We start from the raw sequence: 27,658 nt of genomic DNA, 5'->3' as shown, positions 1-27,658 counted from the left end.
TTTTTCCTAAATTAAGCGTCCTATATGCTTTTTATTTTATAGATATTGTTAATACACGTTAGCACTCTTCAATAAAATACAATTTTGTTCTTAAATCTCACTTTTTGAATATTTTATAAGCAATCGTTTTTACCCACCTAAATGAGTAAATACGGGTATTTATCGGGTGCTTTGAGTAAATATCGAGTAAATACTCAGTATTTACTCACCCCTACCCATCTCTACTAGCACCCATAGTACAAGCTTTGCTTAGTTTGGGGCTAGGTTGATCTGTGTAAGATGTTCACCTAATATTTATTTAATTAATTATTTAGTAAATAAATAAATAATTAAGTAAATAAATGACATAGACTTTAGAAAAAAAACAAATGATGGGTAAGTAACTTTTACTTTACAATACAGATTGCACCCTATGAATGGTAACGTCTAACGTGAACAATACCAATTGAAAATGTAAAAAAGGACCAAGCTATCGATATTTACTAAATAATTAATTAAATAAATATTAGGTGAACATCTTACACAGATCAACCTAGCCCCAAACTAAGCAAAGCTTGTACTATGGGTGCTAGGCGATAAGGCGACGATATAGGTACTTACTTATATAGATAAATACATACATACATAGATACATAGAAAACACCCAAGATTCAGGATCAAATATTTGTGTTCATCACAAACATATTCATTTTGTAGTCTATTTTATTGTTGTCAAATATAATTTTGTTTGGTTAATCTAACTTGAACGGTTTACAAAATATGACACTTTCAATGATACACTGATGATTTTACATTATCCTGAATAACTCGAAAACAAAAGAAGATCGAGGACTGATATTAAGCATAGAGAGTTCTTAGGACCTGCCAGTACATCACCTGAAAGAATGACCAAATCCGTCGTTGGGGGCACTTCTTGTTCGCTTAGCCTGCTAGACCCTTTAAAATAAAAAATCTACCCTACACTGTACTAGGCCAGATCTTCATATTTATTCATTAAGTCTAATCAACATGAAGCATCTTAAATGAGCCGGGCATGCCAAGGTAATCATCGTTGAATTTGTCTGGACGTCGTAATTTCTCGTTCGTGCATGCTCCTCTCATTTCCTTTAGGTATTCCACAAACTTGTCTTGTGATATTTCTTCTATCCATTCATCTGAAATGAGTAGGTTTTCATATAAGTATTTTTGATAAGTTAATATAATACCAGCGAGCCACCTTGGCTTCGTACCTACGGGTAAAATGTAATCATAATCATAATATATTTCAAGATATTTACATAAAACCCTAAATTGTACATTTATTAAGTCTTGACTATTTATTGATGAGAAACAGAGAAACTTATTAAATTTCGTTAAGTAGTTTAAAACATACAAGCGTACAGGCAGACGGAGCGACTATATGTGTAATAATAAATGTATGTGTAACATTACACACTACAAGTTTATATATTGTATATTGATACTTATATTATTTTTCAACTAGATACCTACTCAATTAAATCGAATTCTGGCCGAAGGGTGTCGTGTTTTCGCATTTCGATAGTCATAATAACTTTTAACGTACCATAAAGTGTCAAAACTGATTTCTGTTCACCTCCATAGTCTTCAGGTAGCAAATGTTTTGGTACGCGTTCGTACAATTCTTCCATAGTCTTGCAAACACAAATTCTTTGGCCGATTTTAGCACTGACGAGCTGTTTCAACACGTCGACAAAAGTACCGATGATAGATGAATTAGATAATATATACACGCCTTTTATTCTAAAACCGTAGCCGTCCTGGAATCAATATATTATAATGTATTATAATACAGGATTAAATTAAATAAGTTTTTGGTAAACATTTCATTTTCGGTGCAAGCTTTTATCGCTGACTTTAGTTTTCTTTCCACACAGGCAACTAATACTCATCGAGACAATTCTAGAAACGCCAAACACAATTAGATTTCGTTGTTTTATCACAGATGGCCACCTCCTGTTTCCATCATCAGATCAGTTCGATGGTACCATAATACCTATTGCATATCACCCGACTTACATTATGTATGCTCAGCTGCATTGGAAGTCGGGAAGTGGGTCAAATATAACTTGCAAGATTTGATCCGTACAAACATAGGTACAGGTAGGTACATTTCAAGTTAATAAAAAAAAATTAAAATAAACACAAGAAATAAATGCCGACGGAGGATGCGATTTTATAAAAAAAAATCCAGTATTCTTATTTTATTAGTCCATGCTATCTGCCAAAAAAGTGCAATAAGTTTGTATTCGAGCCCCACTTAAATATTTATTGTTATAGCGGCAACAGAAATACATCATCTGTGAAAATTTCAATTGCCTAATAGCTATCACGGTTCATGAGATACAGCCTGGTGACAGACAGACGGACGGACAGACGGACAGCGGAGTCTTAATAATAGGATCCCGTTTTTACCCTTTGGGTACGGAACCCTAAAAACTGACATATAAATAGACTTTATTTAGTACTCGTAGATAACAAAGCTCTACTTATTTCTTTCAGTCCTTCAGTTTCCCATCACCTAATTATGAAAAATATTAATATGACTTACCGTGTAAAATGACACGACATTGCGGAGATCAACCAAGTCCATCTTAGTGACGACATCCAAAATATTGGCATCTCTCATATCGTATATCACGTGGTAACCAAGTGTATAATCGTAAAGTTTCATATATTCACAAAACTGAAAATGACAAAAACAGTCACTACATATTGTACAATACAATATAATACAATACAATGCGATGCAATGCAATGCAATGCAATTCAATGCAATGCAATACAATACAATACAAATATTCTTTATTGCTCACCGATATGAAAACGAACATGATATACATGCACTTTGAATAATAATTCGTACGTATAAGATTTTTAGAAAAAATGTACCTATGTAAATAATAACTTATAGGTAACTTACAAGAACAGACAACTGGTACGCCTGCAAATACACAGATGGCGAAAGCGGTTTGTTGCCGATTTTTGCAATGAATATTCTATAGTTATCCTCTGTTATTTTTGGTATATTCAGATTTATGCTGAAAAACAAAAAAGAAACCTAAAAATCTTTCCTCGCCTGGAAATTTAAGATTTTTAATATCAATTTTATTACATTTAAACGTGTCACTGTCAACTCGCATTAAATAAACCTTGCTACAGAAAATGACAATTATACAAGACATCATTAATTCATTATTGATTTTATATTAAAGAAAAATATTGATAAATGTACGCTTCTGGCAGGACTTGAATCTGCATTCTCTGCAATACGTGCATTTAATTTTAAATTTGCAGTATTATCTGCTTGTTTAAAAATGGGATCATTATTGATTTTGACATTTACTACGGTAACGCAGTCGGCAAAATGCTGTCGCAGTTAGAATGCAACATTAAATGTTGATACTTACTAAAAATCCTGTAAATGTGGGAAGTCATTTTTCGCGTGGATTTTTTCGAACAAGTTAGGCACCATAGTCCGCATGGTGCAGACTTTATCTATCCTTTTTTTCGCTTTTTCGACAGATCCTTTCGTAGAAATGATGATACGTTCCAGATAATCTCTACCTGGAAATTAAAAATTAAGGTTAATCTACTCGTACTGTTTTTTGTTTTAGTTTTTAAATTTTGCATTGGGATAGCATCGAAAGCGGGTAATTTTAGAAATGGCTAATTTCTAAATAGTACCTACCATATGTATAATGTATAGTTAGTAGCTATATTTCTAGATTATGTAGTTACTATTCTTAATTTAATCCTCTCTACTATTGATATATTTACAATAATAATACTCTATAAGAATCAGAATAAGAATCTCGTGAAAGTCGAGAAGAACAAGTCCAGTAAGCATTCGACGATCATTTTCCCGATAGTCGTTTCAACGAATGGTCTAATAGCGAAGAAGAGACCGACACCTAGAGAGACTCTCGCGGGGTGGTTGGATCAAGGGCCAGATGCAGAAGGCGGTGATCCTGGAGACCGAAAGTCTACCGCCGGTTCCTCTCTCTGCAGCCCTGCCTGCCCACCGGTAGCTTGGGCCTTGCCCCGTTGCCAGCGACACCCTAGGCTGGATTTTTTTATAATGTGTTTATTAGAATTTTGTATTGTTTTGTAAGTGTTTTTATTTATAACTTTTATATTCATATTATGAATGACCTAGCCTAAGAAGAAAGATAAATCTTTATTTACTTAATACTCGATGATACTGCAGCAAAGATAGCAACATAAAACCGTGTGACCTTCATAATGCAGTTGTCATTGACCTACCACAATCATGCATATTTATTGACTGATTTTATCTGCAATTTTATTTTAGGTACTTACGTATAATACTATGATTTAAATCGTTGTATCAACAAGTTAGGTAATAACAAAAAAGTTTTGGTCGTAAGTTTGTGTAATGTTTTTTAAAACAAACCAAATTAGTGTTGACTAAGATGACTCACCTTAGACCGGGCCGTGTCTGGGCCGGAGCTTTCGGGGCTTACTTTTCTATGACATGACAGGCGATCACGTAATGTTTTCTATACCAAACGATGCGCAGGAAGCTCCGGCTCGGACATGGCCCGGTCTAACGTGATTCATCCTTTAGTCAACACTAATTTAGTTTGTTGGGTGTGCGCTTCCTAAGTTACAAATTAAAAAAACATTACACAAAATTACGACTAAAACTTTTTTGTTATTACCTAACTTGTTGATTCAACGATTTAGATCATAGTATTATACGCAGAGATCCTTAATTTCACCGTGGGTGCCCAACTTTGCCCAAGTAGAATATTAAAAATATAAAGCCTTAATCCATTTGATTCACAATAAATAGAGCAGCGTAGGTAAGAATAGTTTTGAAAATTAACCTAACTTCGCCATCCATCCTCAAGATCACTAACATTTTTTTTAATTATGAAAATTATAGGTAGGTACTAAAACTTATTCCATTATGATATATGCAAAATTACTTTAGATACTAAAAGTATAGATTACTTTTTGATCATAAAATAAACTCGAGTCTAACCCAAATAAATAACGACTTCTATAAAAACTATTCTCGTCTTAAAATAAATCTTATTTTGTTTAAATATAACAATATTTATATAAAATATCATAAAGAAACGACTTACAAAAATCCTTCTTCACGAGATGGTCCTGTTTTTGAATCCAATTGTGCAAAATATCAATAGCTTGGTCCATCATTCCTGGCTTATCCAAATTATACTCCTTTCTTACTTCTTGAATTGTCCGAGAAGTAATTTCTAACATATTACTCTTTAAAGATTCTGTCATACTCACAATTAGGAACCTAGCAAACTACGAACCGTTCACAGTTGTTGTTTATACAACACTGAACTGGACAATTAAAACCAAAACAAGTTTTAAATCCAATATTAATTTGTGCATTCTAATTTAGACTTCATTACGTATCTATAAGTACTTCAGACGTCGCAAGATGGTTTTTGATACTTTGTAACAGCAGCTAGTTATTATCGTGTAACCTTTCGTCAACTATTATCTGATAAACTAGGCAATCGGTTATGTTTTGCACAAGATAGTTATTTTTTTCTGTTTCTATTATAAATCACCAAATAAAAATAAAGTTCTTTTCGTACACTATAATCGCATTTTTAATATTATATATTTTTTAATACATTTATGTTTTTCCGCAACATACATATTGTTTTAAATAAATGTTTTGTATTTAGAGAAAACGCGCTATCCATTGTTAAAATGCTGTTCAAAACAGTAAATTATTATAGGAAATAAGAATGAGTTTTTGCCACGGAAGTCGCATTTCTAATAATAATTACAGTTTTTCACTGTGTTCTTCAGCTATATAAGTACTTAAACAAATTTATATTAATTTCCAAGCATCTACCATTTCGCATGCACGTTTAAACAAAATTTTATGTACGAGTAGGTATACTAACAATATAAATATAACAATTAAATCATTAGGTATAATATTTTATAAAACGTTTCGGACAAGATTGTGGTTTTGACAAGGTCAACTTCTGAGACCTTTTTATTTGGAAGTTGTATATGTTGCGTTTAATGATTCTTTATCTTATTTACATTTAAAGTTTAAATTTACGTAGCTGTCAACTTTTTAAATGTCATGAATAATTACTTTTGGGGATACAAGATTTTATTTTGTCTGCAATAACAACGTAAGCACAATTCATTCGTAGTCATGACATGTTAAAAGAAACCTCCATCTAAAATGACAGCAAAAATTAGTCAGTTTTATTTACAATTAAATCCTAATGCATTAGAAAATGTAAGGAAAGAGTTTAATTTACACAGATTAGGCGAAATGGATCAATGCATAGATATTTTAAATGATTGGATTAAAAAACAAGATCATTTCGTGAAGAAGGATTTACGTGAGTTTTATTTTGTTGTTATCTTATTTTGATTTGTACTTACATACCTGATTCTCACAGATCCTCGTGTTTTTGAGCTCTTTCAACTCGGAATCACTAGTGTATTCAATTCTGATGATAAAAATGTCCAAAATTTGTAAGAAAATTGTACTTTCCACTACATATTTACGTCACGCACACAAGTTAAAAACATTTTTCACACTAAAAGTCTAGTCTAGTTGGTTGTCTGGAAGAGATCGCTTTTTAGCGATAAGACCGCCTGTTGTTTACCTCTGCTTGTATTTCTGTTTTCTTTTGTATTGTCTTCTTTTATTGAGGTGTGCAATAAAAAGTATTTGTATTGTATTGTATTGTATTGAAAAACCAAAATGTCCATTCCATTACGTCATGGAATGGACATTTTGGGACAAATTTTTTTAATGGTAGGATGGAAAATGCTGTCGATTCTGAGTAGAATGAGCCCAAGAATGTCAAGATTTGAAACAATCAGGTTTTCAGATTACCAATTTTAGAACTCCTAAAATATATTCAAAATATAAATGCTATCACTTAATATTTTAATTAATTAAAAGTTATTTTTATTAATAATATAATTTTTGTGTTATTTCACAGCTAGAGAGTATTTGGAGAGTACTATAATTTCCGCCAAGGGATCTGTCGAGGTAGCGAAAAAAAGAATAGACAGACTCTTCACACTGCAAACAATGTCCCCAAACCTTTTTTTAAAGTGCCACGCAACAATAGATTTTCCCAATTTACGCAATTTTTTGTGAGTATGTTGTTTGTATTGTGTTATTGTATAAGCGCTAAGCCAATTCTGTAAAGTAGGTAATCATTTGATAACCAATTAAAAGTATATTAAAGCAATGATCCTTAGCTGATATTGCTGATCAGCCGGTCTAGCCAAGGTTACAATCGCTATCGCTTTGACAACGAAAAGCATTGTCCCTCTAATATCACTCTTCCATATTAGTGTGACATTGACAGTTGCGTTTCGATCGCTACGGAGCCTAAGCGATTGGCATCTTGGCTACGCGGCCAGCATGGATAGATGAGTATGATAAATAAATAATAAATATGTATAAATACTTAAATGCATAGAAAACACCCATGACTCAGGAACAAATATCCGTGTTCATCACACTAATAATTATTGTTACTTACCAGTAATTATTACTTACTTACTAATAATTACCTGGATTTGAACCCCGAATCATCGGCTTCAAGGGGCCCACTGATTCACAGTCCGCCGGACGGTATCGGCCTGTCAGTTAGAACAAAATTTTGTCAGCTCCGTCCGGCGGACTGTTAAGAGCCCTTCAACGTGCACATTAGCGCCACAGCTAAATAATCGTAATTATTTAAATTTAACGAAAAATATTGAAAAAAGGGGGCCGCTACGGAATTTATTGTGTATTTAAGTATATTTTAAATACATCAAACTAGTTTTTATGTTTCTGGAATCGTCAATCTATGCGTCCAATGTTAAAACGGCCGTTTTTGTTTTGAGTTCCTAGATTGGCGAAACCAGCAATATAAAAACTAGTTTGATGTATTCACAAGGTACTTAAATACACAATACAGTCCGTAGCGGCCCCCTTTTTTCAATATCTTTCGTTTAATTTAAATAATAAAGATGATTTAGCTGTGGCGCTAGTGTGCACGTTGAAGGGCTCTTAATCATTGGGCCCCTTCATAGGCAGGGTCACTACCCACTAGGCCAGACAGGGCGTCAAATGATGATGTATTGTTACATACTATTATGAACATTACTCAATAGTGACTTTTTTACTATTTAAGTACGTTACATTTATTGTAATAAAATTGTTTAAATTACCTTCCTAATAACATATTAGGGTCAATTTTCAAATAGGCATTTTTTGCTGTCCCACGGCTAAAACTCGAAGTCCATAGGACTAAAAGACTGGGTATGTATATATTTTCATTCAGTGTATTATAAGCTTTAAAAATCATGCACAACTGTACCAAAAATATTATTTGGTCCTGACAAAATCGCATTTAAAGTTCCAAAAACGGAGAAATTTGCCGTTTTTCGCGTGTCCCAGTGGCGGCATCGCGCAATAAAAAAAATCATAACTTTGGATGTAGGCAACGTATCATAAACAACTTTGTATTTCTATAAAGAGCATTTTTCAGAGAATTGATTTAATCATATTGATAAAACAAGGGAGGCCTTTTTATCGCTGTCCCGCGCGGCACCTGTTTTGTTATGACTTAAATATACCCCCTATAATCTTCTTTGTCTATTGAATAACGGTTAGATTAAATTTACAACGCAATAGTGCGGTTAGTTGGGCATCGATTGAATCAAATGTAAACCCGGAAACAGTTTAATTTATTTAAAAACATATAAAAATCTCTTTCGATATATTTTGGTACGACTACAACGACATTTGTATGGACGCTGAATACGTTGGTACATAGTTGGAATAAAAATATTTCTTTTATAATAATAGTTGCAAATATAGTGTTAAAATATATAGTAAAATAAATAAGTGAATCTGTTGTATTGTGTAGGAAATATCGCTAAAAAATATTATTGGCGACATGTCGCGACATTTGTATGGCGACATTTATACGGCTATTTTGACCGTATAAATGTCGATCGTGGCATACAAATGTCGACATAGGACCATACAGATGTCGAGAAGGTGTTATACATATGTCGTCAGGGTCTTATAAATGCAACAAAAATAATAAATAGTGGCATATACATGTTGATACTGCCATATAATGTCGAAAAAATGCCGTATACATGTCAAAAGCGCCTTACAAATGGCTAAATAGTGTCATACAAATGTCGATCTTTAAACGTCCATATCTAGCTAACTATAAATAGTACAGAGGTGCCTCCTACAGTATATTTTTTGTTGTTAAGAACCCTTCTTAAAACGATGATTATAAATCAGATTTTTCAAAAATAAAAAATTGCCATACAAATGTCGAAAAAACACCCTCTTCAAAAATTGACCCGTTCATTGCAGCCTAATGATCACTATGCCTTATCCTTTTGAAGATAACAGCAGATTAAACGTAGGAAAACTCATGACAAAATCTATCACACCTTCGGATTGCTTGGCGACGTATCAACATTTAAGAATTGTAGGTTTTTCTTTCCCACGTTAACTACATATATTTTTTTCAAGAAGATGAGAGTGAAATAAAGTTAGAATATCTAATGTCATTGTAAATCAGGGACCATTACCGGTATAACTAAAAATCAAAATATGTCATACCTTTCACAATATTTCTTTGATATAAAAGAATAGTATTTAGGTAAGCATAGTGCTTGATCACATTCGCTAAATTAAATGCATGAATGTACAAAAACAACCGTGATACCAAAAGTGAATAGCGGTTTATTTCATTGGTACGAGCCGGGGTATGAAGCCGCGAACTCCGGATTGAAAGTCGCATGCTTTTACCGGTAAAACACCAGCGGTTCAATTAAATCACCAATTAAATTATTTCGATATAAAATGTGTGACATGTTTATTTACAGATTCTTGAATATATCAAACTTCATGATTATTGCATCGGCTACCACGCCATCTATGACTTAGGCGATGTAAACATCTCATATCTTATAAGCAACATAGACTGGATCGATTTACGATCCGCCATCGATATGTTAATCGTAAGTGTTAAATTTTAAATCACCATCATGATATATTTAAGAGTATGACTCTTGTCGGTGGAGCAATTTCCATGTTTGGCGGTCTGCCTTCTTCTTGACAGCCTGATACGACATGACGTTGATCTTTTCCTTTATTTAATTCATCTACCTACGCTCTCCTTGGTCTTCCCTTCTTCCTGTTTGCTTCAACATTCCCTTCTATGATGTTTTTGATAAATTCGTCGTGTCGTATCAGGTGCCCAAGCATCTTTCCTCTTCTATAATCTATAGTTCTTAACAAACTCCTCCTCTCTCCTAATATGCGTACAACCGCTGAGTTGGTTTTCTTTTTAGTCCAACTAATCTTTGCCATTCGACGCCAGCACCACATCTCGAAAGCCTCCAGCCTCTTCCTATCACGTTGCGTCATTGTCCACGTTTCGCTTCCGTACAGTGCTATGCTCCAGATGTACACTTTTATGAGCCTTTTGCCTATATTGCCTACTAAACCTAAATCAACCCCACCACACACCACACCCACCAACCACACCACACCACAGACCACACGTACCCCACACACACAGAGTAGGAGCCCCACGAGTCTAAGCGGGGAGCCGGGAGGCCTCGTCGGTGATGGTGGGATAACTTGGACTCCTTCTTGAGAGGCTGGACCGATATAGCACTAAACAGAGACGACTGGAAGAAGAAGGGGGAGGCCTTTGCCCAGCAGTGAGACACGGTGGGCTCTGAGTAATATTAATAATGATAAATCACTTTACCTTATAAAATGAAGTCCCCCGCGATAAACTTAAAGACTACTGAATGGATGTTCATGCGGTTTTCACCTGTCAATAGAGTGATAGTGGAAGTCCTGTATAACAACAGTTGTGAAAAACATTCAAGAAACGGGCTCGCGCCTCGTGATATAATGAGAAAATGGTGTAGTCCATATTAATTTTTTTTTTTCGTTAAAAATATCTTTCGCCAGTCAAAACTATGCTTCACATTAGTTGTTGGAGTAATCTTTATTTTAAAGGGGCCCACTGATTAACAGTCCACCGTACGGTATCGGCCTGTCAGTAAAGTTGTTACGAACTGTCAAAATTTTGCTCTAACTAAAGCATCTAAGCAAATGTTGCTTAGATGCTTCACGCAATTTCCTTAGTTATAATTATTACATAAATCTCTATGTATTTTTGTTGTAGGAAGTATATGGGTTCAGAGTAATGAGCTTTTACCTTATATCCCCGTCAAAGATGATCAACGCACTTGTGACACTTGTGAAGCAAATAGTTAGTGAGAAAATTGGCAAACGGATTCATGTAGTAAAAAAATATGAAGACTTACACAGAGTCATGCCGAAACAATTCCTACCTAAAGATTTTGGTGGAGAGCAGAAATCAATTTTGGACCTGTACGGTATGCGCTCATTTAAGTACCTTATTCATAAAGATTTACAAGTCTCACCTAGTTAGTTTATGTTTTATCCCTTTCTTTCCAATACATAAAGTCAAAATGACAAATAAAGAAATACGAAAATCATTTCATCATTTATTAATAGTCTTATCTCTTAGCCTTAGCCTTGTCTCAAATTTGTCGTATTACTAATCTGTTTATATTTTTCTGATATGAACATCACACGTACGTACACAAAATAACAACAAAAATCAAATACATTTGGTACAGAAAATTATATGATTGATCAATAGCGCAATCCAGAATGATGACCTCTTACAAGGGAACATTTCCTCAGATATAAATTTTATTTCAGACGAAATTTAGTTCAGAGATAGGTTGTATTATTATTTTTAAGGTAATTTAATGTGTTATATTTATTTAATAGTGTTGTTGTAATAAATCTACTTGATAATTTTCAGACGAAATGAATGAATTTCTCACATCTGCGCATCACTTAGCTCACATGGAGGAGATGAAAAACGCGCGCACCATCGAAGAGCTAAGATCTTCAGACAACTTTAACACGGAATACCTCGGGATGTCAGGCTCTTTTAAGATGCTCAATGTAGATTAAGTACCTAAATGGTTTTTTAGCTTTCTGTGGCATCATGTTGAGTGGGGTCCTGTTTGAAGTCCAGAAGGGCTAAGATGGCCGGCTCTTTATCATTTGTTACCATGCCTGTCACGTTCTAACAAGTATGTAAGTGCGAAAGTGACGCATAACATGACTGGTGATAAAAACGCGACCATGATACCGCTTCTGGTGTATTTTATTGTTTTTTAACTTTGTTGTATGTTTATTCTGTGACATTGTATAAATGAATATTCATTCATTCATTCATTCATACTAATTAGGTAGGTACCAAAATTATATAGGGTAAGACCGCCAGTGAATGAACACTTAAGGAATTATCCAAGTTTGAAAAATCATTTCTCAGCATTTATTAATAATTTAAATAATTATCTGTAATTTAATGAATCCTCATTTTTAATACAGTAAAATGATACATTTTGCGTTTGCTTCAAATCCGGTAGTTCTGATTTTTTGCAGGCATGTTTATGATGTTGGCCCAATGAATAATCCAAGTTTGTGACCTCGAGCGCCGAACGCAACTTTGTTAAAAATCGAATAAACCGCAATTTTTTTTAGATTTGGGCGATTATAACCCTAAAGTACTAGTTTTTGATAGTAACTTCCTAGGGCGTTTTTAAAGTAGACTAGATTTGCTACAATAAGGCACTAGAATTGTCTTTGTACATCTAATAGTTTCCGAGATAAAGCCTTTCAAAATTTTATAATTTTTATCAGTTCTTAGCTATAATATAAGGGTTATGTAGGTAATTTATATGGAGTTCATCACCGCCACGTTCTATAAAATATTTATTTTCCATAAAAAAAATGTATGAGTGCCTATTTTGAAAAAAAAAAAAATTTTGGGAAATAAATATTTTGTCGAACGTGGCGGTGACGAATTCCATATAAATTACCTACCTAACCCTTATAATATACCTAAGAACTGATGTAAAATTATAAAATTTTGAAAGGCTTTATCTCGGAAAATATTAGATGTACAGAGACAATTCTAGTGTCTTATTATAGCAAATTTAGTCTACTTTAAAAACGCCCTAGGAAGTTATTACCAAAAAAGGCCATAATTGTTAAAAAAAAAAAAAGTTATTACCAAAAACTAACACTTTAAGGTTATAATCGCCCAAATCTAAAAAAAAGTGCGGTTTATTCGATTTTTGACAAAGTTGCGTTCGGCGCTCGAGGTCACAAACTTGGATTATTCATTGGGCCAACATCATAAACATGCCTGCAAAAAATCAGAACTACCGGATTTGACGCAAAAGAGCCAGGTTACAAAATTCGACAAATTTACTGGATTATTTATAAATTAGAAAGTAATTTCTGCGATTTTTTATTACTTTCTTAGTTTTGAGTTATAACAGAATTAATCAAAAACTACCCTAGTAGTTTGTAATAAAAAAAAAATTATGATATCGGTTTCTGACTTCCGCAACTTAAGTCAAAATAATGAATACAATCTTAAAGGCATAGGGTTATAATTATGTCATGAATAAAAAAATAAAATAAAATACCTAAGTAGACATTTTTTATTGCATCCTCCATTAAACCATTAAATACCCTACAGTCATTTAATATTTTTTACACACAAATACTATATTATATTTTATACTTGATAACTATAATTATTATAGTTATTAGGGGAGTTACGGGAATTGAACTTAAGATACCAGATAGTAAAATAATAGCGTTTGAGTCATAGGAATGATTTAATATCACCATCTACTCTTTATGGTTTCCAGGCGGCGATTTTCACCAAGGAGAGAGGCGTGAAGATTGTGTCCAAGTGGCAGTGGCACAATAACCCTCTTATTCATAAAACTTTACGGGCATGATTTAATTAAATTATGTTTTATCTCTTTCATACAAATACATAAGTCAAAAGGTTTGTAGTGCGTTTCTAAGTGGCCACTGCCCTGCAGAGAGTTTACATGAAATTTAAGGGTATTTATTAGTATAAATGAACTCTCATAGTGCAAAAGTAATATATATGTATATTTATTTAAAAAACCTGGTCATGGAACGTACCTAAATTTTTTCATTTTTACAAACTTTAAAAACACGAAAATCAAAATTAAAATTGAAAAAAGGTTTACATACAGCGAGTTAAGAAAAGCAAGACACATACATATCACATCTTATCATTTTACTTTTCACTAAATAGTTGACCCTAATCTACACTCAAAAGTTTAAAAGACCCCGGCATTCCTAGATATTCTTCATCAAATCGGCCTGATTGCCTCAACTTTTCATTTGTACACGCTAGTCGCATTTCCTTCATATGTGCTACGTGTTTTTCTGTAGACATTTCTTCATTCATTTCGTCTGGAATAAAAGCACGTGGGTTACTTTCCTTAAACATCATTCAACTAGACAAAGATAATTCCTGAAAGATCGAGCTAGCTACCGAGCTGTCAAAAAATCTAGGGCGATTACTTGTAACGTGGTGGCGAAAGATGTACAATGAAGCCCTGCAAAGGTCAACTATCGCTACGTTGGTGGATTTGTTGGGTGGAGGAACGAAAGCCACTCCTGTTTTTTTTTTTTTATTATTATGAATGGGCTTACTCATGGCCACAGACTAGCCGAGGCGTAGACGTGGCCTACGATGGAGCGAGCTCGCCCAGAAGGTGCTTGTTCACTCTTGATTTGAAGGTTGCCGGGTTATAAGAACACGGAAATATAGACGCCGGCAGGGAATTCCATTCCTTGGCAGTGCGCATAAGGAAAGTAGAAGCAAAGCGCTTCGTGCGAATTGGTGGAATATCTAAGATATGATAAGATGTGATTGGTGGGATATGAGAGTTCCTAAGTAGATCCACCGACGATGGGGAGGCTGACTTTCACGAGACTTTATTATACAACTCGCATGAGAAGAACTTATTTCGAAAAATATGTTGCTGGTCTCCCATTAAACTGAATTAAAAATAGATTTAATTTAGCAGTGAGACATGGAAGATGCTATCACCCATTTTCCGCTGAATGCTTAATTTCAAGAATCAAAGAATCAAGTAAATATTAAGTAAATACCTATCAAGTAAGAATTCGTGATAAACATAAAACTAAAATGTAATTGTATACCTACACGAATTGAGTTACCATTGAAACTTACACATGCAATTAGATAACGCCTCTTTAACACGGTTGTGCAATAGAAATACGAGTAATATCTTACCATAAATTTCGCACAGAGATTTCTGTTCACCGCCGAAGTCTTCCGGTAGCAATTCTTTAGGTAAAAATTGGTGTAAGGACGTTACAGTTTTCAAAACACTGATCCTTTGGCCAATTTTGTCGCTGACTATTTGCTTCAGGATTTTTACAAATGCATCTATCATCATTGAAGTAGATATAATAAATATGCCTGCTATCCTGAATCCATAGCATTCCTAGAATAAAGTTAAATAAAATAATTCAGCCAACACATACAAATAAAGACAAAATATAAAACAATCCATCAAGTACTAAAGATAGTACCTAAGCATCGGATATATACTTACTATAAATAAATTTATATTGTTCCGGAAATCTGTTAGGTTCATGTTGGTGATCACATCTGCCATATTGACATCATTAAGGTCCATAATCGAGTAAAATCCTTGTGAATAATCATTAACTGTCACATATTCACACATCTGTCGAAACGTTTTTAGTTTATTAATTAGTTGAAAATTAATAGGTAGGTATAGTTGGACCAAGATAAGTCTGCAACGATTTTGATAGCACCCGCAGTGAAAGTGTCATTTTAAACGTCAAACTTCTGTGAAATTATGGAGTATAACACGCTTGTCTTGTGCTATCAAAATCGTTGCAGACTTGTCATGGTCTAACACTACTCTATCATCTCGAAGAGAAAGAAACATAAAAAATGACTTTTCTAAATTAAATTAAACATTCGATAGCGACACCAATCAGCATGAGCAGATCACACTATTTTTAGTGCTCGCGTCAAAATCACAGGTTGTCTCGTTAGGTTGCCTTTCTAATGAGGAAGAGATGAGGAAGAGATGAGGAAGAGATGAGGAAGAGATGAGGGAGAGATGAGGAAGAGATGAGGAAGAGATGAGGAAGAGATGAGGAAGAGATGAGGAAGAGATGAGGAAGAGATGAGGAAGAGATGAGGAAGAGATGAGGAAGAGATGAGGAAGAGATGAGCGGAGATGAGAAGAGTCGTGCGAGAATCTACCAATAGCATTGGTTCTCTTCTCCGCTCCGCTGAACTACACCCAATGCTATTAGTTCAGTCATTATAGATTTTGACCCGTGAATAATTAGTTCTTGGATTTTTTTTTCGTAGGTCCCTGTTTTGAATTTGTCACTTTTTTTCAAATTTAATTTCCAAAATATCGAAGAAAAATTGTGAGGACCAGACTTGTAGAGAATCAAATTTCCTACAATTTTTGTCCTCACGGTTTTACTGTAAAATCAAAAATGGCCGAGTTATTCAAGAAAAACCGTTTTTCGAATATACGCAGGAGCCTGATTCAGTCTACTTTTTGAATTTACACTCCCAGTGACCCCCCCGAGGGACCTACGAAAAAAAATCCAAGAACTAATTATTTACCACCAATTCGCACGAAGCGCTTTGCTTCTACTTTCCTTATGCGCACTGCCAAGGAATGGAATTCCTTGCCGGCGTCTATATTTCCGTGTTCTTATAACCCGGCAACCTTCAAATCAAGAGTGAACAGGCACCTTCTGGGCGAGCTCGCTTAGGCCACGTTTACGCCTCGGCTAGTCTGTGGCCATGAGTAAGCCCATTCATAATAAAAAAAAAAAAATTCACGGGTAGGGTCGGTTTTTTGGATATAATGACTGAACTATATTGGCTGCTTCCCGCCGTCTTCTTTCATCTCCGCTCCGTCTTAAAATACGAAACTTACTATTGCCGCATGTTGATACGTCTTCAAGAATCCAGAAGGTGTGATATTCTTAGTCATCATCTTAGCAACGTGTATTCTGTAGTTGTCTTCAGTTAATTTTGGCATAAGTGCATTTATGCTGCAAACGGTACACTTATGTAATTCATGTACAAATGTAGGTAGAGTTAGACCAAGAAAAGTCTGCAGCGATTTTGATAGACTACGCACGCAGTGCAAGTGTTATTTATGCGTCATAATTTCATAGAAGTTAGACGTTTGAAATAACACTGGCACTGCGTGGGCTATCAAAATCGCTGCAGACTTTTCTTGGTCTAACTCTATCCACATTCTTGACGAACTTAGCATCAAAACAAGGCTCTCCACCGTTTACACCCAATGCATTCTTTGACCATCTGAGCAGAACTCAATCGCATTGCCTCTCGATCGCACCAATCCATCAGTGCGAGCTTAAAAGTCAAGTGTCAACTCATGGCAGCCGTACTGTTCTACTCTACTTAGCGCCACTTGCACCATCCCACTAACCCGGGGTTAACCGGTTAAACCATTAAATTAGTGTCAAGTTGTACTGGTAACCAAGGTAGCTGCAGGTTTAACCGATTAGCCCCGGGTTAGTGGGATGGCGCTTAGTGGTAGAGGACAAGTAAAGTTCAAAGAAGAGCTCAACTAATTATTTAAATTGTCTAAAGGTGACATTGGGATGTCAACTAAAAACATTATTTTTCAGCATCGTTCGTTTACCAACCGACTCATGCTAAATGTCTTGTCAAATAAAAAATACCTAAGATGCAAATGAGAGTAAAAAACGTTGTAAAAAAAGCAAAGAATCATTGTTAAAAGGTAATTGAATAAAATTCGCGTTAGACCCGTCTATAAATGTGAGTTCAAAAACATTGTTGTTTTGCATCGAATATACGAGTATGTACCTAGTTGGATACAGAATAAGAAGAATAGTACTAAAATACACAATATTATTAGGTATATCTGAAATTGTATTACTACACACTACTCTTTTTAAGAATATTGAATATAGTTTATGGCTTCTAACTAAACCTTTTATGAGCTCAGCCCTGAAGAGTTGGACCAAACAAGTTAGATCACGCGTATACCTATACCAACGTAAAATGTGGAATGATCCATTAAAAAAGATTTTTTTGTCGGTCCTGTAGGTGTCTGCCACTGGAGGACTTCTCCTTACGTTATATATTTCAAGGCATATAGAATATACTTTTCAAAGGGGCCCACTGATTAACAGTCCGCCGGACGGTGTCGGCCTGTCAGTTAGAACAACTTTTTGACAGTTACGAACAACTGACAGGCCGATACCGTCCGGCGGACTGTTAATCAGTGGGCCCCTACGATTAAATCATATTTAAATGTGGCCAAACTTAAATATAATCCAACTTACTAGAAATCACGTAGATCTGGGAAGTCATTTATCGCATGGCATTTTTCAAAGAGGTTCGGCGCCATGGTGCGCATGGTACAGAGTCTGTCCATTCTTAATTTTGCTTTTTCCGCTGAGCCTTTTGCGTAAATGATAAATCGCTCTAAGTAATCTCGAGCTGCAAAAGATAGCATAGTCTCTATAAGGGTGTATTTTGTATTCAGCGCTAAAAATTTGATCTTATACATTATTTACCTACCTACTCTTTGTTACTACTTGTATTTGTGGTCTATAATTTATTTACATACAATATATACAGTGGTACTACTAAACGAAATTAATAACTAGATTAAATCTAAAATAGGCCCCTGAGGCATTGTACCAAGGATGCTGGCGGCATTTCCTCGCTGTATCGCAATGCTGATACGTTGTGCGAGGTACTTAGCCGCCAGCTCTTCAGTCACCAGTTACGTCAACCAGACGCTTCGCGATTTCTGTGAACAACTTATGCGCGCTGGGACCCCATGGACCTAGAGTTTCAACTCCAAATGGTCCAAAATGGTACTCTCTACTGAGACTACTTATTAAGTTCGTTAAGTTGTAAGTTCGTTATTAATTGTGTTTTTGGTTTTAATAAATCGAGGGATACTTAGGCGGTCAAACCGAGATATGTTTTCATTTAAATTAGAACCATATATGACGTTACATTAGAATTTAAAATAATCAGGGTTGGCAAGGTTTGTTACCACAACCTGTCTGAAAACGAAGTTATCACATATTGTTACTAAAACTTGATTATATTTCAGGAGTCGAACTCATCTATCACTTTAGCTTGACCTAGCCACATTTTAGGGTCTTTTAAGAAATACATATCAATATTTTAAGTCTCTCTTTAAGAACAGGGTGAAATTTAACAGTACGGGTACATAATTATTTTATTTATACTGTATTCATCTATTTTTTCATGTATCTTAAACTAAAAGAATATACTACACTTACAAAAATCCTTTTTAACAAAATGTTCCTGTTTTTGAATCCAGTCATACAATATGTCGATGGTTTGGTCCATCATCCCAGGTTGATGTAAATTGAACTCTTTTCTTACATATTCCAGAGTATTTGTGTTAAATTTTAAAATATTACTGTTTTTTAATGTTACACTCATTATAAATTGTAATCGTATGCACTGAACTTGTCCAAATATTCTTATTGACTGGCTTAAATACGAATAAATATGAATACCTATTGGCATGTAACTGCAGCAGTTGTTGAATAAAATTAAGTAAACACGATAAATTAAAAATGCAAATTTATTACGTTCTAAGTAAAAATTAGTTAAAACCATGTTAAAATCAAATAAAACAAAATCCGGCGTGCTTATACCTACAAAACTACCAATAATTAAATATGTACATGGAAAAATAACACAGTCGAATAAAACGCAAAGTTGTTCATAACACTTATTTATATACAAAAATAGACACTCATTATATTATATATAGTTACGAGTAGATTTTTTATTCTCTGAATTTGTAAATACTAAGCATTTGTAGGCAAACAACCTTAGTTAAGCCTACATATATTGCCTGTAGTGTGTGAAATTCATTATTCACTTTTATAACTAAGAATATTACATGATTCTGTCCACTTATATATTCCTATTTTTTAATGTCATGATGATAAGATAAAGCAAAATCGAAATCTTGTAACTATAAGAAAAATTCAAGTGAGCGAAACCGTTGTCATCTAAACAGTATATATCTATTTTGTAAATTGGTATAGATACAAATAATTAATTTTATTTTCAATAGTTGATCTAGCGGTATAAATTGTCGCAATATTAAAACTAAAAACCACTAAGGTGTACTATCTCTAAGACAGAAGATATTCGTAAATTTATTCAGTCAATGCTTAGAATTTTAAAAGTCCCTGACATTCCGAGGTATTCATCCTGGCATTTGTCTTTTCGTCTGAACACCTCATTTGTGCGCGCCAGTCTCATGTCCTTTGTATAGGCCACGTGTTTCTCTGTTGAAAGTTCTTCGACCCATTCATCTGCAATTCACACCGTATTACATTTAATACCCATCAGTTGGTAATATAAATCTACGATCTTGACAATGACTCCCGTGACAGGTTTCATCGAAGTTTAGTTTTTTTTTTGTCAATTAATCTACGAGTTACTAGTGTGCCTAGGGGCCCACTGAATAACAGTCCGCCGGACAGTATAGGCCTGTCAGTTGTTCGGAACTGTCAAAATTTTGTTCTAACCGACAGGCTGATACCGTCCGGCGGACTCTTTAATCAGTGGGCCCCTTAAAGTATATAGGTATATACTTAATCGAATCGTTAGTTCATCACGGATTTTGATTTACAGTTTATAGGTATATATACTTATTTTATGTATATTAATAATTGTGGCTTTCTATCGCAGAAGAACCCTTGTGCTTCAAGTGCAATAAGGACCATTTTATCTGAAATTCCAATGGAAATTCTGCACATGAAGCATGTGGACCCTTCTCTGATGGAAAGCCACAATCAGACTGATATTTTTTACTTGGAAGTGTAAACTGAAGTGTGGCCTCACTCTGTGTACTGTGTGTGTATGTGTGTGTATGTGGGTGTGTTTGTGTTTGTGTGTGTGTATGTGTGTATATATGTGTGTATATATATATGTGTGTGTGTGTGTGTGTGTGTGTGTGTGTGTGTATGTGTGTGAGTGTGTGTGTGTGCGTGCGTGTGACTGCTAATATTAAAAACGTAAATTAACCTTACCGTATAATGTTAACAGCGATTTTTGGGATCCACCGTAATCTTCTGGTAACAAACGTTTCGGCAGATAGTCTTGTAAAGACTCCACGTCTTTTAGCACCCTTATGCGATCAGCAATTTTGGCGCTTATAAGCGGCTTTACCATATTTATGAAGGTGTATATCAATTTTGATGTAGAAAGCACATATATGCCCTTTACACCGAAACCATAGCCTTCCTGGAATAAAACAAATTAAAAGTAATTTATTAATTTGATCCTACTAGTAATTAATATAAAATTGTTCAGCATTAAATCCAAAAAAATTAAAGAGTAGCGCCTGTCAAGTAGTGATTACAAACATGCAGTTACATGCATTTTTGCAATAACTAACTGACAGGCGCTTTAATTTTTTTTATGATTTAAATATAAATATGATATTATGTTACTTCTTATTTACATTGTACTGTAAAAGCACGTTATTTTTTGTAATAAACGAACCAATAAAAAACGACAGGTCTCATTTCGATGAACATTTGGTACAAAAACAATTGAAGAAGCATGAGGACATACATAGATTACTTTTTATCTCTGAATTCATCGTTTAAGAGGGTGCAGTGGGGGTAGCAATTTAGTACGAAAGGACTAGCACTGCCGCACAGGATATCATATTTGGTAATTTGGGATTATTTAACATTTCTTGCAGGAATGGAGTCGACAGTAATGGCTGTAGTCGAGATCGGAATGTTACCTTAAGACTTATCAAGACAGTGCATGCTGCTGCGCTGCAAACTGAGTGGAAACCTTTTCAGTGACGATACAAATGTTATGATGTATAGTTGTTTTTGTTTAAACGCTTAACAATTTTTATGTTATAAAACTTACCAAATACAAAGTAATGACATTACGAAATTCCATCAAATTTATGTGGCTGAGCATTTCCATAATATTCACATCTCGGAAGTCACCAATCACGTGACAACCATGGGAATAATCATGTAGTTTCATGTACTCGGAGAGCTAAAAAATAATTATACATACATAATTAGTATTATAACATACATACATAATATATACGTCAGTGTTGGCCGAAACGTTAATGCAATTGAAAATGTTGGCCATTAACCATTATAAATTGAACCTTAAACCATAACAGACGATTACAGTTTACGATTCAATTTATAATGGTTAATGGCCAACATCTTCAATTGCATTAGCGTTTCGGCCAACACTGCTAGACGTGTTAAAACACCAAATATAAAAATATAAAAATAACTAGATAGGTATATATATGTACTAATAATATATTCACGCTCGACTAAAATACAAAATTATAACTTAAAATATAACCAACCCTTTATTGGTTTGTGGACATAACATAAGTGACATTGGAAACAACAGTTTGAGCATGAAATGTATTGCCTTAGAATAGAAAACGGTAAACAATTGAATGACAATACGATCTTCTCTTAATATTGAAACTAAACTAAACATTGTTTATACCGGGTGGGGCCTGTAATATGAGCAAAAAATTAAACTGTACTCCTCATACTGGCCAACATTAGTTCAGCAACTATTAAAAATAACTTGTGTTTTAATTTTTAATACACTTTAAAGTTTATACTAAGACGCAATGTATTGCGAATTTTGTTATGTTTAAGGCGTGACAAGCAACGTCAATCACAATGATAATGGTGTGGCGATGGTGTCCATTGAAGATAATTATTATTTTGTATGAGAAATAGGGAGTCTATATAAATACTTCATGATTTTTAAAAGTTGTTGAACTAAAGTGTATGAGGAGTACAATCTATGTTTTAATTATTTGCTCGTGTTACAGGCCACATCCGGTATAACTTATATAAGTTTATGACAAAAAAAATTGTCAAAACTGACTTTACTTTTCTTTCCTCAGGCAACTAATACTCGTATTCATGAGACAATTCTAATTCTAACAACACAAAAAATTTGTTGGTAAAAGATTTTTTTTTTAACTGAGACACATTGTAAACTATAATACTTACAATCACAGAATGTTGATAGGCTTCTAAAAATATGTCTGGTGTGAGGCTTTTGGCCGTCAGTTTAGCTACGTATATCCTGTTGTTATCTTCCGTTAATGTTGGCATGTGGAGGTTTATGCTGAAAAACAAATTTATTTCTGTTAAAATTGAATGTGATGACCACCGATTTATAACAAAAAAAAAAGAAGTAACTGTTTTGTTTGACTGGATTAATTTAGGCGATATTGATCTGGACAGAACCGATTTGAATTAAATGTATGATCCTTTTGCGAACACCGTTAGGATACATGTAGTAAATAATAAATATTATTAGATACACAATTCTACATAATAAACAGGGAACAAAATATTTCTACTAAACTTTACAAATACTTGAACCCTAGCGTAGCAATCGGGGTCATTAGCTACTAATACCAACAATATTTAAAAAAATAATATTTACAACATATTTATTAATACACTGGTTTTTCATAACCGCTGTTTCACAATTATTAATAGAACCTGTTAGCAACATTGAAATAAGAACTATAAGTTCTAAATTTAAAATATTAAAAATAATGTTATTTAGTTGCCATAGCGGCACTTCTTTAATTTTCTTTCCTACGATAATGTAGCGTGATTTCGATTTTTACATTTTAATATATATTTTCGCCTATTTTAAATTCCAACATCATGTGAAGGCCTTGTGAGGGCGAAGACCGCTTCATATGGTCCTTCTATGGAGAAAATCAGCGCCGAAGATGGAATCACGCAATAAACAACATTGAAGGTCAGAAATCATTCTTTATCACGCCGACTTATTGAAGTCCTGAGCGGCGCATTATAAATGATAAAGAGTGCAATATTACATTTTTCTCGCCAACGGCGCAATAACAGAAGAATTAAATAATTATCGTTTTTTCTTTCGCCGTCTTGCAAAGCCGAGCGGCGCAATACGAAGAAAAACGCAAGATTCATATAAAACGCTATGAAGCACCAACCAGCGCTCTCAGTGCGTGCAAGAAACATTCGTCTCGTGTAGTCAACGTGCAACCTGAACGCATCCCTTCGTCCTCGTGCGGGCGGCAGCATTGCGCAATCCTCGAGTTCCTCGACCAATCGCAGCGCCGTACGTGAACGCCGAGAAAACGCAACACCGCGATTCAACACAGCGATAAAGCGACGACGCCATTAATCCGTTTCTTGTTTGAACAATTCAATTTATTTACCGTCTTAGTAAATTACTTGTGACTCGTGTATTGGTGTATAAAAGTAGTGTAGCATTGTTTAGTGCTTATAAAGTGTAGTGATTGTTTAAAGCATTTTATACAGAATTGTAAAAATGTCAGACACCGAACAGAAAGAGGCAATAGCAGCCCGTGGTCGCGTAAAGGGGTCAATTACACGTTTAAAAAACAGCTTTGACCGAGAAGCGCTCATAAATTCGCCGATAGAGTTAGTGCTAGCAAAGAAAACTAGGCTTCTAGAGGCCTTTCGTGAATATGAGCGCCTCACTAGCAAGGTTGCCTCGCTTTTTTCCTCCCCACCAGCTACTCTCGCCACCGATGATGAGGAGGTTGAAGACAACTATATTTTATTGTTAGCACAGCTAGAAAGTATAATAAATGTCATCCGCCTGAGAGACAACCCTCCTCAAGCGAGCCCTAGCGTAAGTGTCAAGTCGGAGAACCTCAAGCTGCCTCGAGTCGTCATAAAAACATTCACAGGTAAATACACAGAATATTACGAATTTACAAACATGTTCACAGCTATGATCGACAAGTGTACTTCCTTTTCAGCGGTGCAGAAGCTGTATTATCTTAAAGGTTTTTTAAGTGATGAACCGCTCGATTTAATAAAAAATCTGCCATTAGAAGACAACAGCTACCCAGAAGCACTGCGCTTACTGAAGGAACGATACGATAATAAAGTTCGAATTACGCAAGAACATGTTAATGCACTACTAGATATGCCTACAATCACGCGATCTAATGTCACTAATTTACGATGCCTGTGAGCAACCATCTAACAATGCCTTGCAATATATTACTCGCCCTGACTTAGTAATCAGCTTGACACGAGCAGAAGGCAAAACTATATTATGGGCCCTATTCCTTGTTGCAGACAGAACCTCTCAAATAAGGAAACCAAATTTTATGCAGAATAATAAACAATGTGTCTTCATAAATCATAACCGGTGTTTTGCAATTATTAATAGAACCTCTCAAATAAGGAAATCAAATTTTATGCGGAATAATAGGTTAACAATGTGTCTCAATACCACGGTCAGGGTTACGTCTGTCAAGATCAAAGTTCCTTTAGCTATCTCAAGATTTATCGCTTAACTATATTATATAAATAAATAAATATTAAAGGACATTATTACATGAATTGACTAAGTCCGACAGTAAGCTCAATAAGGCTTGTATCGTGGGTTCTTAGACAACAATATACAGGGTGTTTGGTACATCGTTTGCCAAATTAAAATGGCAGATAGGTTGAGTCATTTGCTATCTTCTCATGCCTAGAAAAACAAAATTGACCATGATTTTTTTTTACTACTACGCAAGTAAAAATTTGAAATTTACGATAAACTGATGGCATAGAAGTGAAAAATAAATGTGCGCCAAATTAAACATTTCTAGGCCTGAGAAGATGGCAAATGATTCAATCTATCTGCCGTTTTAATTTGGCAAACGATGTACCAAACACCCTGTATACGTAAACTTAAATATTTAGGCTTTAATAAGCCAGGGGCCCGTAATTTATATTTCTTGAATCTTTTCAATCGAATCTACTTTTTAGTGTCATCTGTTGTCATTCGTTTAATCGTTATACGTCTCGCCGGACCACTGTTAAACTCTGATCTTATGGACATTAAAATATTGCAAACAAATCTAACTGTACCTATGTACCGCCATTGTCCCTTGGACAATATGACAGAATAGCAACGCATAAAAGTTGATCCACCCAAATATATCGGCAGCACTTACTAGGTTTCATGTAACTTGGGAAAATCCGCTTTCACATGACATTTCTCGAATAGATGCGGCCACATTGCTCTCATGGTGCATAGCTTGTCCACTCTCGTCTTGGCCCTCTCGATGGATCCTTTTGTAGAAATTATCACACGCTCCAAATATCCCCTATCTGTTTAAGTAGATAAAATGTAAACATATATAATTCAAGATAATTAGGTAAGTATGCTTAAATATGAAATGGAAAGAGAAACCAAAAATGAATACAACAGCATTTATTGTATTTGATAACGTGACTTGTGTAACTACGAAGCTTGGGAGGATGTTTAGGATGGACTTATGCAGAATATATTTTTATAACACAAAGCCATTCTCAGCATAAATATAGTTTGGTACAATGCGTCCGATCGCAATCAAAGGCCGATGTTTTCTATTGGGCATAAATTTACGAGTAAATGGTTGGTTTTGTGAAGATTTAATATTTTAGGTTTGATTAGTTTAGCAGTTTAGTTCATATGTATTTCATATTATACACGATGGTACCTAATAAAAGTTACAATTGTTTCAATAAATACCTATTTATAATCTTAATATGATTTTTAAAACACTGCTTTCTTGTTATTAGATGATCATCGGTGAAACGCTAAAATTCCAAAAATTCGGACACGAGTTTTAAAAGCAACTGACTGTTTCATAAAGTCTTTAATTGGGATACATTGTTATATAGGTATCCATTAAGATTAGGTAAATTTCAAGGCCCTTATTCTCATATACCTTGTACGATTAATGAAGCTTTAATTTATGATTCTATTCCCATAGATTTTAGAATGTATAATTTTAATTTGAATAATACGGATGATTTTCTTTAAATCATTTTTCCATGAGATCAACAAAAATAAAATTCAAAATCAAAACAATTGTAAAAAATAAATACATCTGCGTGAATTCAAGTTTCATTCAATCACGCCGATTGAGTTGCATACAACTTTATTATTAGGTGGCGTATAGGCCATGAACTAACAGTAACATACAAACAGAAATATATTCAACTTACGGAAATCTTTTTTCACAAAATGATCCTGCTTTTGGATCCAATCTTCCAATATATCAATAGCCTGCTCCATTGCTAAAGGCTTTTCCAAATTACACTTATTCCTTACGTTTTCCAAAGTATGCGGGTTATGTTGTAAAAAACCATTTCCAAAAAATTTTGTCATGTTTGCAAATTAAATGTCCGCGCGTGACTAAATTTAGACTTCGACTAACTCTAATAAAAGAGTCTCCTTATAAGAAACAATCATTAAGTGACTCCGTTTGGCAGGGTTTCCTGTTATAAGTAATAAGCTTCCGTAGGTAGGTATATATAAAAAACCGTTAGGTGTTTGGCATATTGAACTGGTTGAAACTCAATACGAAAAATATAAATAGGAGGCTCCTACTGACACAGATTACCTTAATTACATGACAACTCGCGAATTATACACATTAGAATTTCGACTCATTGTAAAAATAAGGTACTTACCTATTTTAGTAGGCCCTCCTGTAAGTACTATTGTAGGCAATTAAGCTCCTCATATAATAA

At 34.5% G+C, this 27,658-nt stretch overlaps 4 protein-coding genes across 4 annotated transcripts; 1 reads left to right on the top strand and 3 right to left on the bottom strand.

Annotated features, from left to right (window-relative positions):
- Positions 1-983: 983 nt before the first annotated feature.
- Positions 984-5,344, bottom strand: LOC134674550 (uncharacterized). Its single transcript, XM_063532661.1, has 6 exons — positions 5,136-5,344; positions 3,429-3,585; positions 2,942-3,059; positions 2,570-2,704; positions 1,565-1,778; positions 984-1,154 (listed from the first exon to the last, which is right to left on the bottom strand). The coding sequence occupies exons 1-6, from the start codon at positions 5,296-5,298 to the stop codon at positions 1,000-1,002; spliced, it is 942 nt and encodes a 313-aa protein (XP_063388731.1). The 5' UTR covers positions 5,299-5,344; the 3' UTR covers positions 984-999.
- Positions 5,345-6,232: 888 nt separating this feature from the next.
- On the top strand, positions 6,233-12,064 carry LOC134674873 (uncharacterized). The gene is made up of 6 exons (XM_063533028.1): positions 6,233-6,395; positions 7,008-7,164; positions 9,401-9,518; positions 9,919-10,053; positions 11,238-11,451; positions 11,910-12,064. The coding sequence occupies exons 1-6, from the start codon at positions 6,233-6,235 to the stop codon at positions 12,062-12,064; spliced, it is 942 nt and encodes a 313-aa protein (XP_063389098.1).
- Positions 12,065-14,220: 2,156 nt separating this feature from the next.
- LOC134674547 (uncharacterized) lies at positions 14,221-19,541 on the bottom strand. Its single transcript, XM_063532653.1, has 6 exons — positions 19,346-19,541; positions 18,368-18,524; positions 16,963-17,080; positions 15,580-15,714; positions 15,255-15,468; positions 14,221-14,404 (listed from the first exon to the last, which is right to left on the bottom strand). The coding sequence occupies exons 1-6, from the start codon at positions 19,509-19,511 to the stop codon at positions 14,250-14,252; spliced, it is 945 nt and encodes a 314-aa protein (XP_063388723.1). The 5' UTR covers positions 19,512-19,541; the 3' UTR covers positions 14,221-14,249.
- Positions 19,542-20,219: 678 nt separating this feature from the next.
- LOC134674872 (alpha-tocopherol transfer protein-like) lies at positions 20,220-27,200 on the bottom strand. The gene is made up of 6 exons (XM_063533027.1): positions 27,131-27,200; positions 26,092-26,248; positions 23,120-23,237; positions 21,981-22,115; positions 21,122-21,335; positions 20,220-20,401 (listed from the first exon to the last, which is right to left on the bottom strand). Exons 1-6 carry the CDS (start codon positions 27,198-27,200, stop codon positions 20,247-20,249), a joined length of 849 nt encoding a protein of 282 aa, XP_063389097.1. The 3' UTR covers positions 20,220-20,246.
- Positions 27,201-27,658: the final 458 nt, after the last annotated feature.

Source organism: Cydia fagiglandana, chromosome 20 (assembly GCF_963556715.1).
Source record: "Cydia fagiglandana chromosome 20, ilCydFagi1.1, whole genome shotgun sequence".
Classification (NCBI taxonomy): Eukaryota; Metazoa; Arthropoda; class Insecta; order Lepidoptera; family Tortricidae; genus Cydia; species Cydia fagiglandana.
This window is presented reverse-complemented; position numbering and strand designations above follow the sequence as displayed.

Excerpts from the sequence above, each read along its gene's own strand:
- LOC134674550 (XM_063532661.1), bottom strand. The coding sequence starts at position 5,298 with ATGACAGAATCTTTAAAGAGTAATATGTTAGAAATTACTTCTCGGACA. Across the intron at positions 2,705-2,941 it reads CGTACCAGTTGTCTGTTCTT|TTTTGTGAATATATGAAACT; the intron begins GTAAGTTACCTA and ends TGTCATTTTCAG. Across the intron at positions 1,155-1,564 it reads ATCAGTTTTGACACTTTATG|ATGAATGGATAGAAGAAATA; the intron begins GTACGTTAAAAG and ends TACTCATTTCAG.
- LOC134674873 (XM_063533028.1), top strand. The coding sequence starts at position 6,233 with ATGACAGCAAAAATTAGTCAGTTTTATTTACAATTAAATCCTAATGCA. Across the intron at positions 9,519-9,918 it reads CGTATCAACATTTAAGAATT|ATTCTTGAATATATCAAACT; the intron begins GTAGGTTTTTCT and ends GTTTATTTACAG. Across the intron at positions 11,452-11,909 it reads ATCAATTTTGGACCTGTACG|ACGAAATGAATGAATTTCTC; the intron begins GTATGCGCTCAT and ends GATAATTTTCAG.
- LOC134674547 (XM_063532653.1), bottom strand. The coding sequence starts at position 19,511 with ATGAGTGTAACATTAAAAAACAGTAATATTTTAAAATTTAACACAAAT. Across the intron at positions 17,081-18,367 it reads CCAGATCTACGTGATTTCTA|CATAAATGCACTTATGCCAA; the intron begins GTAAGTTGGATT and ends TACCGTTTGCAG. Across the intron at positions 14,405-15,254 it reads ATCTCTGTGCGAAATTTATG|ACGAAATGAATGAAGAAATG; the intron begins GTAAGATATTAC and ends CTTTTATTCCAG.
- LOC134674872 (XM_063533027.1), bottom strand. The coding sequence starts at position 27,200 with ATGGAGCAGGCTATTGATATATTGGAAGATTGGATCCAAAAGCAGGAT. Across the intron at positions 26,249-27,130 it reads TTTTGTGAAAAAAGATTTCC|ATAGGGGATATTTGGAGCGT; the intron begins GTAAGTTGAATA and ends CTACTTAAACAG. Across the intron at positions 23,238-26,091 it reads CCCAAGTTACATGAAACCTA|CATAAACCTCCACATGCCAA; the intron begins GTAAGTGCTGCC and ends TTTGTTTTTCAG.